General features: G+C 42.0%; 2 protein-coding genes and 2 long non-coding RNA genes across 11 annotated transcripts in view; 2 read left to right on the top strand and 2 right to left on the bottom strand.

Annotated features, from left to right (window-relative positions):
* Positions 1 to 3,996, bottom strand: part of LOC128880167 (voltage-dependent calcium channel subunit alpha-2/delta-3) — a 13,086-nt gene extending 9,090 nt beyond the window's left edge. For 3 of the 5 annotated variants that reach the window (XM_054129947.1, XM_054129949.1, XM_054129952.1), the window contains exons 1-3: positions 3,860 to 3,996; positions 2,978 to 3,059; positions 881 to 1,146 (exon numbers count right to left, since the gene is read on the bottom strand). In XM_054129947.1, coding sequence (XP_053985922.1) covers positions 881 to 1,146; positions 2,978 to 3,059; positions 3,860 to 3,942 — 431 coding nt within the window. In that variant the 5' untranslated portion in view covers positions 3,943 to 3,996. Of the gene's footprint in view, positions 1 to 880; positions 1,147 to 1,895; positions 2,084 to 2,977; positions 3,060 to 3,859 lie in introns of those variants that run through there. The other 2 variants (XM_054129951.1, XM_054129950.1) reach the window with 2 other exon arrangements.
* Positions 1,623 to 3,976, top strand: LOC128880172 (uncharacterized). 3 transcript variants are annotated; one of them, XR_008457769.1, is made up of 7 exons: positions 1,623 to 1,688; positions 1,906 to 2,003; positions 2,079 to 2,544; positions 2,714 to 2,907; positions 3,108 to 3,281; positions 3,361 to 3,701; positions 3,835 to 3,976. It is a non-coding gene; the product is annotated as an uncharacterized LOC128880172 (long non-coding RNA). The 3 variants fall into 3 exon arrangements; XR_008457768.1 differs by having other exon boundaries at positions 1,906 to 2,544; XR_008457770.1 differs by lacking the exon at positions 1,623 to 1,688 and having other exon boundaries at positions 1,873 to 2,003.
* A 3,751-nt stretch (positions 3,997 to 7,747) lies between the features above and the next one.
* LOC128880171 (protein rolling stone-like) overlaps positions 7,748 to 11,463 on the top strand; it is a 7,505-nt gene continuing 3,789 nt past the window's right edge. The window contains exon 1 of one of the 2 annotated variants that reach the window (XM_054129960.1): positions 7,748 to 7,993. In XM_054129960.1, coding sequence (XP_053985935.1) covers positions 7,882 to 7,993 — 112 coding nt within the window. In that variant the 5' untranslated portion in view covers positions 7,748 to 7,881. The remainder of the gene's footprint in view (positions 7,994 to 11,463) is intronic. The other variant, XM_054129963.1, reaches the window with a different exon arrangement.
* On the bottom strand, positions 8,000 to 10,213 carry LOC128880173 (uncharacterized). The gene is made up of 3 exons (XR_008457771.1): positions 10,081 to 10,213; positions 8,229 to 8,956; positions 8,000 to 8,148 (listed from the first exon to the last, which is right to left on the bottom strand). It is a non-coding gene; the product is annotated as an uncharacterized LOC128880173 (long non-coding RNA).

Below are 11,463 nucleotides of genomic sequence, written 5' to 3'. Positions count from 1 at the left end.
TTTAGCGGGTACGTTTGCAAAGATTTTATAAAGATCCACAGTCTACTTATGAATTACATTATTCGCTATGAGTTTATCTATGTTCGAGCTTCCGAATTCTCTTGCCCAAAGCTGTGCTTGGAAATTGAAAATAATATAAATAATTCTTGTATTTAACGAGTGAAAGCTTCGATAAGTTAAAGTTAATATACATAATTGAATTTTCAAGTAATTAAACGAAGCACAACAATAATTCGTTGCGTACACGAATTCAGGGCATAGAATTTATCTGCTCTTTTTAAGTGGCCACCTAGTGCAAGCTTTGAAAACCACTGTTTCAAACGAACGGTTGCAACTTTTTCAATGCATCGGCGTATTTAGACCAGTACAGAATGCTAGACCCAATTCGTAGGTCGATCGTTCACCTAGGAATCGATGTCGAAGACATTCAAAGCTTCTCAGTCTAATTCCACTCGATGCAGTGGGGCACGTCTCAAAGAAATCGCGAGCGTTAAAGCGTATCAAAATTTAACACGTTCGTTACCAGATCGAACCAATAGAAAATCATTTTATTTTGTTTTCAAGAATATTGTCCCGAAGAATTTAACATGTTTGCTACCAATCGTCTTCCATATTTCCTTACATCGGTATACATTGTAATTTTACAAACCAACAGAAAATAATTTCATTTTGTTCAACAAGTAAATTGTTAAGAAGTAAATGCTTTTAAATTACAGAGCACGGAGCTCAAATATTTTCCTAGGCGCATCGAAGCCTTAATTTTATTTTTGTTTTCAACATGTCTCGAAGAATTTAACACGTTTGTTACCAAAGACCATCTTCCATATTTCAACATGGCGGCGAACGCGTTAATTTTTTTTAACGAGTATCAGGCATGAACCTGTAAAATTTGGTATTGTTCCCTATATTCTCAGGGTATTTCGGCGGAGACCCGCCCTCCACGACGCTGTATTTTCCCGAAACGTATTTAAAGTCTTCCAGATCGTCGTGGTCCGTCCAATTCCGCGCGCCTTTCTCAGCCTCTATGCGGATGCAGGTCACCGCGTCCATCTTTCTTCTCAGCATCCTGCCGACGTTCTCGCTGATTATTCTCACTAATTCGTCCCCGGACTTGTCCTCCACTTGCGTATTCATCGCTCTGTATTTCTGCAAATCATCGAGAGAGCTACAGTTACGCGAGTCCTATCTCGCTTTTGACCCGGATTCGCTCGCGTTTGCCGGCGTTGCGCCGGAACGGGCCGCGTTATTAATTTCTTGCCAAGGAATACTCGCGTTTTTCGAACGGCAACGGCCCTCCGTTAGCTCGAAGATAACGAGCGACGTACGTAAAGTCAAACGTTTAAGCGATTAAAGTTAACGGTACGCCGACATGATTCTTCGAGCTAACGATATCGCTTTCTTCCTCCACAGACCGGCAATTCTTATAATTGCGAGCGTTATAAAAATCGTAGTAGATTCTCCGTGAAAAACTGAAACAAAAGTGCGGAATAAAGTATTTTCCTGCGAGCCTTCGTTTTCGAGAAAATAAATTTTAAAGACAAGGGTAACGGACGATCACGTGCATGCTAGTCACGTGACTAGCATGCACGTGACATGCTCGACGTGTTTCCAGAGGTTGTTAAGATTAGTGATAAGAAGTCGTTTGGCTAAAGATATTGGGTTGTCCGGAAAGTCCATGCCGATTTTTGGTAGGTGGTACAGGTCTGAATACATCCAAGTGGTTGAAAACAAGTAACATGTATACATTCCTTAAAAGATGGAAAGGTTGTGGGACAAAATGGCACCTATGTGAATCAATAAATATAGATTACAATTCAAACGTGTTTTTGAATTTTTCTTAGAAATTGCCAGGAACTTTCCGGACAATTTAATATAATAGGAAATTTCGAAATTACATATTTTTAGGTGAACATATGTTGAGTATCATGTCAGCTGGCTCTGTCTACCTTTGACGAGGGCAGCTTCCACCTGGCAGCTTAACGTAACAGCTGCGTTTTCGCATGGTAAATGCTGAATTCTTTCGCTAAAAGGAGAAAACTGATTGCCAGACACTACAGAACCCTTTGTATCGGTTTTAGGCGTGCCCTTGTGAAATATGCATCACTATGGCGCGGTGCTCGATTTGGGGCGTCCAATGGTGGTAACGGCCTATTGTATTACAAATCTTGGCTTGCTTCTATTAATAACGACACCCACGAGGTATGCAATGACAATACAGCGTCGTTGCATTGCTGTGAACAATCGATTTTAACCATTTTAACGTCCCCGCGAAAATTGTACGATTGCTTGCAATCGCGAGGTAAGATATTCACTAGAAGATTATAAAAAACGGGCACTCAACAAGTGGAGTAATAGTTAACGGAAACAGTCGAAAGTATTGGTTGTTGGAAACGCAGCGCAGGCGGCATCTGTGCACGGAAGCTGCGCTTTAAAGCTCTGCACTTTCCAGACGTGGGTCACACGTGATTCCTAAACGATTTCAATGGCGACTCTATGACCTCAGCCGAGCGCTACTGCATCGATAAAGGCCTACCTCAACAATTCGTAAGTAACGCTTCCTTAGAAAAATTATCAACCGTGACGTTGTTATCTCCGGAGCGAGGGTTTCCCGCGTCAATTTATCGTAGGTCGATACGTCACGGCGTTGTAACCCCTTATCATGCGACTATCGAAACTTCGTCCCTTTCTACCTTATCTCCGCACTTTCTTTCAGCGAGCTACCTACTTTCTCCGGATTTATTCGAAGCCAAGCGTTTCGCCCATCTCTGCCAGTTGAAACTTTCAACAAAAGCAGAATCGGTTGCGAATGTTCCAATGCTCCCTCGCAAGTGAAATTGATCGCGCGCGAGGGCGTCAACGACAATTGTCACAGAGATCAGCCGATACGAATGGCGGAGCAGAGAAAAGGTAAAGAGAGGGCACGCGATGATTCCATTCGCTGATGCATTTACACGCATGAAACAGGAATTGAACTTACGCTTAATAGTTCGTCTGGTCGCGCCACCTTCTCCGCGAGTTCCCATAATTCGGCGCCCAAGGTCTTTGCCCATTGCGCCACTCTGCAAACAAACAATGTCGGTCACGATTAGACGAATTCCGTGTTCCAGAAATATCTGAAATTCCGTCCATTTGGAGAATGGAGAATGGAGAATGTTATGGAATGGTCCCTGTTTTACCTAGCGCAACGTTACACATCGACTACGTTTTAGCTACGTTTTATCGATGCTTATATTTCAGCGTCGTTGTTGAGTTAACAACTCGTTGACTCGTTGCCATTTTAGGTAAAGTTCCTTTGAATCTTTCTAACCCTATGCTGCAATTACACATTTCTAAGTTATTCTACGAAATATTATCATTCAGGTATACAACAAGCCTGGAGTGGTTTGACGACAAACGTCCTTCGATTCTCCTAAAGATGATGAGTAATATTGCTAAACAAGTAAGTCAATATTTATTAATCCTCATTAATCTCCTCTAAAAACCCTTTCAGCACACGATGTTTTCCATTGGGATCAATTGGAGCACCTCCCCACGTGGTGCTTTACGAGAGGAGAATAACGCGTGGTAATTTAAGGGTTATGGTTAAAATCATATCTGTGCACGGAAGCTGCGCTTTAAAGATCTCCACTTTCCAAACGTGGATCACACGTGATTCCTGAACGATTTCAATGGCGAATCATATCTAAAATCAATCATGCTTGGTACGTCCCATAACATTTCTGCCACGTCATCCTAAAATTAACCCCCTCTTTTCGCGTTTGCTCAATTTACCTACAGTTTTGAGCGCGTCAAAGGATCCCGTTAGTTAATAATAACAACGATAATAATTTCTAGGATCTACAGCGACGAGGTTACTCACGTGTGCGCGTGTCTGTCGTAGCAGCCGGCGCATTGGATGCAGCCGACAAGAACGATCCAACAGTACCCTATCCTCGGTTGCATATTCGCGATCGAGATTTCCGTTCTTCGCACTAAACCAGCGAACGAAGCATCCAGCACGAGTTTCGGGGGATCACCTCATCCTGTTCTAGCCGGCAGCACGTCCACGTTTATACCTTAGCGTTTCGAAGCCTCGGGACCGGCGATATGTTCCGATTATTTTTGGTACACGTACGTCGCGCCGTCTCGTAAACCGACGAACCACGAAACTCGGTCCACCGGCGCACACCGTTTCTTTCGCGTGGTCTCGTGTATTTATAAAATCCTGGCCTCCGCTATGAAACGATCGTGCCATGCCGCTTATCCCATGCGGATTATTTCAATCGATTCTCTATCGAAATAATCAACAGGATGTTCGAACATATATCCAAGTATGGATATTTGTTTTTAGGAGCGAAGACACGAAAGAAAATGCTGTTGGTTAAAGATGTAGATATGTAGATATACGAGTGTGACAAACGTATTATATACGGTAACTGATAGGCCATTTACAAGACACGTGAATCTGAGTAACTTGAGATCTATGTAACCGTAGGAAGACTGAATGCGTGTTTAAACTGCATTCTTGCGGCAATTGTACGCGCTATAACGAGTCGTACGATTATCGTATCCACGTGGTGGTTCAAAGCAAAGATGTAGACAAGAAAAAGCTTATAAATATAATAATATTGCACGGGACCAGAGTTGGGCAACGATTATCTTTTCTTTTGATTATACTTTCTGAATGACTGTTTCAATTTTCGTTTAAATAATGCCCAACTCCCTACGGAGCAATTTGTTCCAAAATGCATTAATATTGTTTCGCGTTCTGTTCCCAGGGAAACAGTTATCGCGCGGATCGATGCAAAATCCAGCCACCGTAGCGTAATCGTACGACTGCAATTTGACCAGCTCGGCTTTCTTCGTACGCTGCTTTGTCGTTGATACCGTAAGATTGCGTAACGCGGAAAGGACGCGCATGCGAGCGCCCCGCGATCGTCGTGGCGTCGCTCTATTAACGAAGGCTCGGGTGGCGTCCAGTAACGGGGCACTTAAGGAGGAATCGAGATCACGTCATACGTTTAACGAGTTTCAAAAGACTATCAACTTTGTAACAGGCCTGAGACCATTTCTCGAATCTATGGGAATGATTGAAAAGGAAGCCTAGTCTGAAAACGAAGTCAAATTCCTTGAAAAAGAAATAAACTGACTAGTCGACGGATTTTTTGCAGACGGAGATCATATAGCAGACGCTCGATTGCTTAAACTGCAACTCGCAAGAAATTTAATAAACCACTTGGAGTAGATGTTGTAGACTACCATTGGAAATTGTCAAATATTTTTCGGTAAGAGTATATGCTGTACGCAGTGATAGAATCGCGGTACTTGGTCGCTAGACTGAGGATATTTATGCATTTATAGCAAATGAAGATACCGAGAAATCTATGAGAATGTGAACAAATTCAGAGAAATACGAAATAGTAACAATAGTATTCATTTTATAGCGTTTGGACGTGAAAACGTATTTATATCACGATTTTGAATCCGACAAAGAACGAAAATCTAGCGTCATTCTCGCATCTCTCGTCAATGATTTATAGATATAGCTTCGCCAGTACTGGTTCAAGGATACGTGTTTTACGAGCCATTTGGAAATCGACAGACCGATTCTGTTTCGAGGAATCCGCTGGAACCCTAAATCGTTACGTCTCGTAAACAGCCCTCCTTTCTCCAAAAAAACGCCTCGGCGAACTGGCGAATGCTGCCAAGACCTTGACCGCGCGAGAAAATTTCTTTAAGAAAATGACGCACGCGAAAGGGAGAAGATGACGAAACGTCGTGAAAAGAAATGAAAGATCTGAAAAACTATCAAAACGGTATTCTAGAGTGTCGTATCGAATAGAACGAGAAAGATCGAATTCGCGACTTCTTAATGAATGAAGGAACGCGTGATGTTATTAGTCGATCGAGTTTTACGCTGAGTTTTACGAGCGCGTAGGCCACCACGTGCGCGTACAAAAACGTAGAAACCGGTGGCGTGAGGTGGTGCTATTATCGTGCAATAAAATTAGCAAGTCTTCCATGGGCGATAGAGTTAACTGGCCAATGCGACGGAAATGTCTCGTCGCTGACTATGACATAAGGCATAGCGGTTTGCGGACATTTCGTATTCGATTAGTCATTGAACAATGTCTGATGTTCTTCAAGTTTTCTCCTTTTTTATTCATATTTATGAATACGAAACCTAGATTCATCCTAAGTTTCAAGTGGACTCTGTCTCGATCATTCTTGGATATCCTTGATAAATATGAATATGAATAAATTTATGAATAAATTCATAAATAGCGCGTTGTTCACATTTTCATTTATAATTAACTCTTCATTAAATAACGTTAATCACTTGCTTGGATTGTTTACTATTCCGCACAGAATCGTTTTCACTCCAACCAAACGGGTAATTACAAAAATTATCATTGTTGTTATTATTATAAATTTATTCATATTCACAAAACCGCGCGATATAAATATATTCATATTTATGAATATCCCCATCTCTGTAAACAGTTACGGAAGCAGTATACTCTTATCGCTTGCGTCACAACTACAAGTAAAATAAAACGTTGCGAACAACACGAGTCGTGTTTAACAATAATAAACAAGCCTACGTTGCGTCAAACTAGTATTCATGTACGTAAATGTTCTTTGTAGTCGATAAAAATCTCGTCGAATAAATACTTAATTAACGTAAAGAAATACGCCGGAATATTTGCCGGCTCCGTTTCCAAATACTCTGATAGCGTTCCTGTCGAAGAAAATAATTCTGCGAATAAAATGAAGTTTTCATAGAATGCGATAAGAATTTCCATCGGAGTATACGTACTCCTTCGTCCTCTTCATGTAATTCAATGGGCAACTTCCTGCTGGAAATACAACACCTTCCCTTTCGTTCGTCGTTAGCCGTGTGACATCAGGTCAACAGATGCATCCATTGTCGTTGGGAGCTTCGGTGTCTCGAATTCATCCGTCGAAATTCAATAAGGAACAATTTACGCTTCACTTTCGAATCCCTCAACGTTTGGATCAGCATAGACCTCTCGGTCTGGACCTAGAATACCTTAACAACCCATTATTTACTGTGTGTTGCGACGCCCCCTCAAGTGGAGCTGCTTCGACCATTCTTGGATATCCTTCAGTTTGGTATCAGTAAACAATAATAACTATACGGTAATAAAATACTCCCAGGCCTAGACCTCGCTACAATACTGACAATAATTCCTAACACATTTCAAAAAATATACATTTCTCTACCGAAAGAAAGAACAAACGATCCCTGTAAAAGTTTTACTCCCAGCCCTAGATCCATCCTAGGTCTCAAGTGAAGGTTCTAGACCTAGAATACCTTAACAACCCATTATTACTGCCTGTGTATTACGATGGCCTCTCAAGTGGAGCTGCTTCGACCATTCTTGGATATCCTTCAGTTTAGCATTAGTAAACGACAATGATTATACAATATTTAAATACTCTCAGCTCTAGATCCACCCCACCACGACGCTAACAATAATTCGCAACAAATTCTCAAATATTTACATTTCTCTACCGAAAGAAAGAACAAACAATTCCTATAAAAGTTTCACTTCCTTTCCTAGTATTCGCACTCCTAAGAATTACAAGTACGTCTAAAAATTGCCTCGAAAATCGAAAGTGACCCGGAGGGCGACGAGGATGTCGCGTTGCTCGAAGGAGGCCTATTCGAGGATGGCAATAACGACGCGAAAATAGGAAAACGTCAGCGATATCATAATCAGAACGTGTCGAAAAGGTGTTTCGCGGCGAACAGTGCCGTAGAACTCGGCGGGGAACAGCTGGTGCATAGGGATTGATATTGATTCGAAGCACGCGGGGCCGGCGTTGCCGGGCAGTCACGGGCCAGGCTCACGTCGAACAGGAGGCCAGGCTCAAATGCCTCCCGAGTGCGAGGAAATCGAGGATCGCGGCGTGCCGGAGAAGATTTCTTGCATCGACGGCAGGATCAAGGACCACCTGCGTTTCACGGTGCCCCCTTCGCCATGCGGTGTGTCTTCCGATCGTTAATCATCTTTTTTTTTATCCTTTAAAATCGCTTCTTGCGTCTCGTAACTGACTCGTGCTTCGCCTCGCTTCATCGCGAAGGTATCCTGGCTGTTCGGTGCACGTGCTGACGGCGTTTTGTTTCTGGAGGACGGAAGTCTGTTAAAAGGACAGGATTGGAGACGTTTTTAGTAGAGGAATTAAATTCTTCGTAGGAGACTTGTGTAATTGGTGTTTACCTATCTCGGAAGTCTGGAATGTCTTCTAACAGCAAGGAGTCCTTTGACGTGTTCTCCGTGTGTGCTCGGAACTTTGTTTATTATATTTGGACGATTAGCCGTTCTCTGGCAGGGAAGCGAGTCGTCGTTACGATTTCGAGCGTCGTCACGTGCTGTGTTTGTTGACCCGTGTACCGATTTTCGTTTCTTCGAATGGAATTATCCAAAACTATCGTTTAAATTCAATTATAGAAGGATTAATAGTTTCTTTGTAGCGAGCCAATTCATTCATTTATAATTCAGCGCTGGGACGAGCTTTCTGGAAAAATCAAAATTCGGAACAAACGATTCGAGTAACTCTATCGGTGTTCTTTTGTGTCGGGTTACAGCTTGGACTCGAGGGGGGTGTGTCTCTGAAGCTTTTGGAATCCACTGAGATCCTAAGCCTCGTAAATCGAGCGTTCCGTGTTCTCCGCTAGCGCGGATATCTTATCTTTGAACTATGGCAGACAGCTCGTTTTTCACCTAACAGTGAATATTTATGAATCGAAGAAATCAGGGTCGGTTGCCGGGAGGTCCGATGCTATGTAATAATTAGAGATCCTCGACAGATCGTGTCAGCACCAAGTGCAAAAACCAGCCTCTCGCAGTTTTAGTATGGTCCGAAAAACGTCTCTGGTATGTAGATAATCCTGGCGGATATTCTTCCTCGTGCATCTTTGGCTAGGACGTAGGTAACGGCACAGTACCTGTAGGCAAATCAGTTTATTGCATTATTTACGCGAACATTTGAAAATGATAGTCTAAAAGAATAATTCCGATCTAGAAATGTAGTAACCGAGTATTAATAATCAACCAATACAATTCCAATATGAATTAACGTAATTGTCTGATCTCGTGAATGAATGAGTCTCTAATCTACGTTCATTCACAATTGTACAATCCTAGAAACTCTAACCACAGAATGACGAGTTTGATAGGATTAGTTGAGCTTGTAACTCTTGCACGAATCAAATCTTTCGAGAAAGAAATTGAAAACAATCAATGGCTAAAATTTACCAAGTATCCACCCCTAAGAACAACCTTGAATCTAAAGTGTAAATATTTCTGTAGTAAGATGGAATAATTTCAAAGCATAATAGTAATTGGTTTCCGCGATTTACTTCAAAATCTCTCGTACGCCTACGCCCGCGTCACCATTTCGCACACCCTCGAAGCCGTACAACGTCTCACGCATCGCTGTTTCTACTGGAATACTTTGCATTTTCTCTGATCTCAGGTACGAGTCTAATTCACTTTTGGAATCGATTACATTTACATTATAGAAGCATGATAATTTTGCAAGAAGTTACTGTTTATCTCAGAAGCTAAAATTGCTACAATTCAATTTACAAAATTAACCATATAAAAGAAGTGCAATTGAATGTACAAATTAAACGTATGTGCGAGGTACTCTTGCGTCCTTCCAATGGTTAATTTGGTCAATTTCTAATATTCGCTGCAAGTGCAGGGACAGAGGGGTCGTAGGAGGCCCGACAGACATCGCGTGTTCTGTATTAGGTAGACTAGTCGGCGACTGTTGTTCGGGGGCTGTTTGCGGCTGGCTGACTGCGCGATATCAGCGTACATATAATCGGAAAACTAGGAAAATATGCTTACGCACTGTACTATGTATATGACGTACAAATGAACGAAATTGCTCAGCGTAACCGCAAACCACAATGCGTCGATTGGGTAGTGAGAAAAGATCGGAGGGAGGGAAAGGGTGATGCACGGATCGAATTGATTTCAGTTAAAGCTTAGGGTTTTGACCAGGAGACTGGTCAGTGACGGGTCAGACGTCCTATCGTGCAGGCAGGTCGTGCGCGTATACCACGGTGGATCCCACGCAGGATCGAGAAGGGATCGACGGATAGATTGATCGTGTCGCAGCCCTCGACTACTTCAAGCTCCCTCTAGATTCTAGATCTTCCTAGACAACGACACGGTGTGTGCTGTATTTACTCTCAATTATTTCTGGATGTATCTTGTTTTCTCGTACATCTGAAACTAGAATTTTCTCAACTTTTGTTTAAATGGAAGTGTAAAATACGAACCAGAGTTCTTCCACCCTTGCTTGTAGAATTTATCCTCCTAGCTGTCGAAAATAATTTTTTTTGTTTTATGTAATGGGCTAGAGATATAATTTTGAAGAGAACCGTGATAGAGAATTGATGGATTTTCTCCATCGTTATATTTCTGTAATCTCTATCGCTGTTACTATTTCATGTAATGGCATAGAATTCCCTTATCAAACTGCGAACTAGTCGTCTATCGAATACTTCTATGGCGATTAGATAATCGCGATAATTGGAACGTTATCGATTTTCTTGCCAAGTAAATATTAAAATTATAAATTACAAATTGTGCTTATATCAGGTGTCAACGTCAGCTGATAGATCTCGTCTTTGTTTATTTTGACAACGGTAATCCAAGAGATCTTCGAAATATAACAGTTAGCGAATCTCCCTATATCCCGACTCGTAAGTACTAAATAATATAAAGGTCGAATACGGTATTCGTTAAAGATTATTTTCTCGCTGTGATTTAGTGATAAACAAATATCAGAGAGTAGGGAACTCTTCTCGAATGACTCGTGACTCTAAGTAAACACAAGATGATTCATAAATTTCTAAAACCTTCCAATTAGTATCCTCCTGAATAGATAAATCTTTCCTGAAATCGTCTAGCGATTTACACGTTTAATTATTCATTTCAACGAACATCGTCTACAAAGTGCAACTATTATATGCTCAATCGGTATTCAAAAGACTGCACCTACGCCATCGTCGACTTCCTAATGTTTTCTAATTGAAAATAATTGTCTCGTTGGAAATAGTGCAGAAATATCGAAATGCAATTTTTTTCCCACAAACGAGGGGACGGTGCCCGCTACCTGTGCTCACGCGAGCAAATCGGTAATGACGGAAGATTGTAATAAATTAACGGGTAATTGGTATTGGCCGATTGACCGGGCTGTCGCGACCTCTACGCCTGGTGCGTGAGTCGGCAGCGCTGTCCGTGCGAACCTCGGCGCCCCGGGCCAACAGGGTTAATTAGTTCAAACTAGTCTCCATCTGCGCCGGTGTCCAGAGAATGCGATTAAAGATTTTACACGGCCGTTCCACCTCGATCGTTTCTATCGTGCTTCGAGCGTGTGGCGTGAGTCCAGGACTGGTGCTAGACTTACCAGCGCCCCATGCAGTTTTCAATTCAA

This window comes from Hylaeus volcanicus, chromosome 7 (assembly GCF_026283585.1).
Source record: "Hylaeus volcanicus isolate JK05 chromosome 7, UHH_iyHylVolc1.0_haploid, whole genome shotgun sequence".
In the NCBI taxonomy this organism is placed as follows: domain Eukaryota; kingdom Metazoa; phylum Arthropoda; class Insecta; order Hymenoptera; family Colletidae; genus Hylaeus; species Hylaeus volcanicus.
This window is presented reverse-complemented; position numbering and strand designations above follow the sequence as displayed.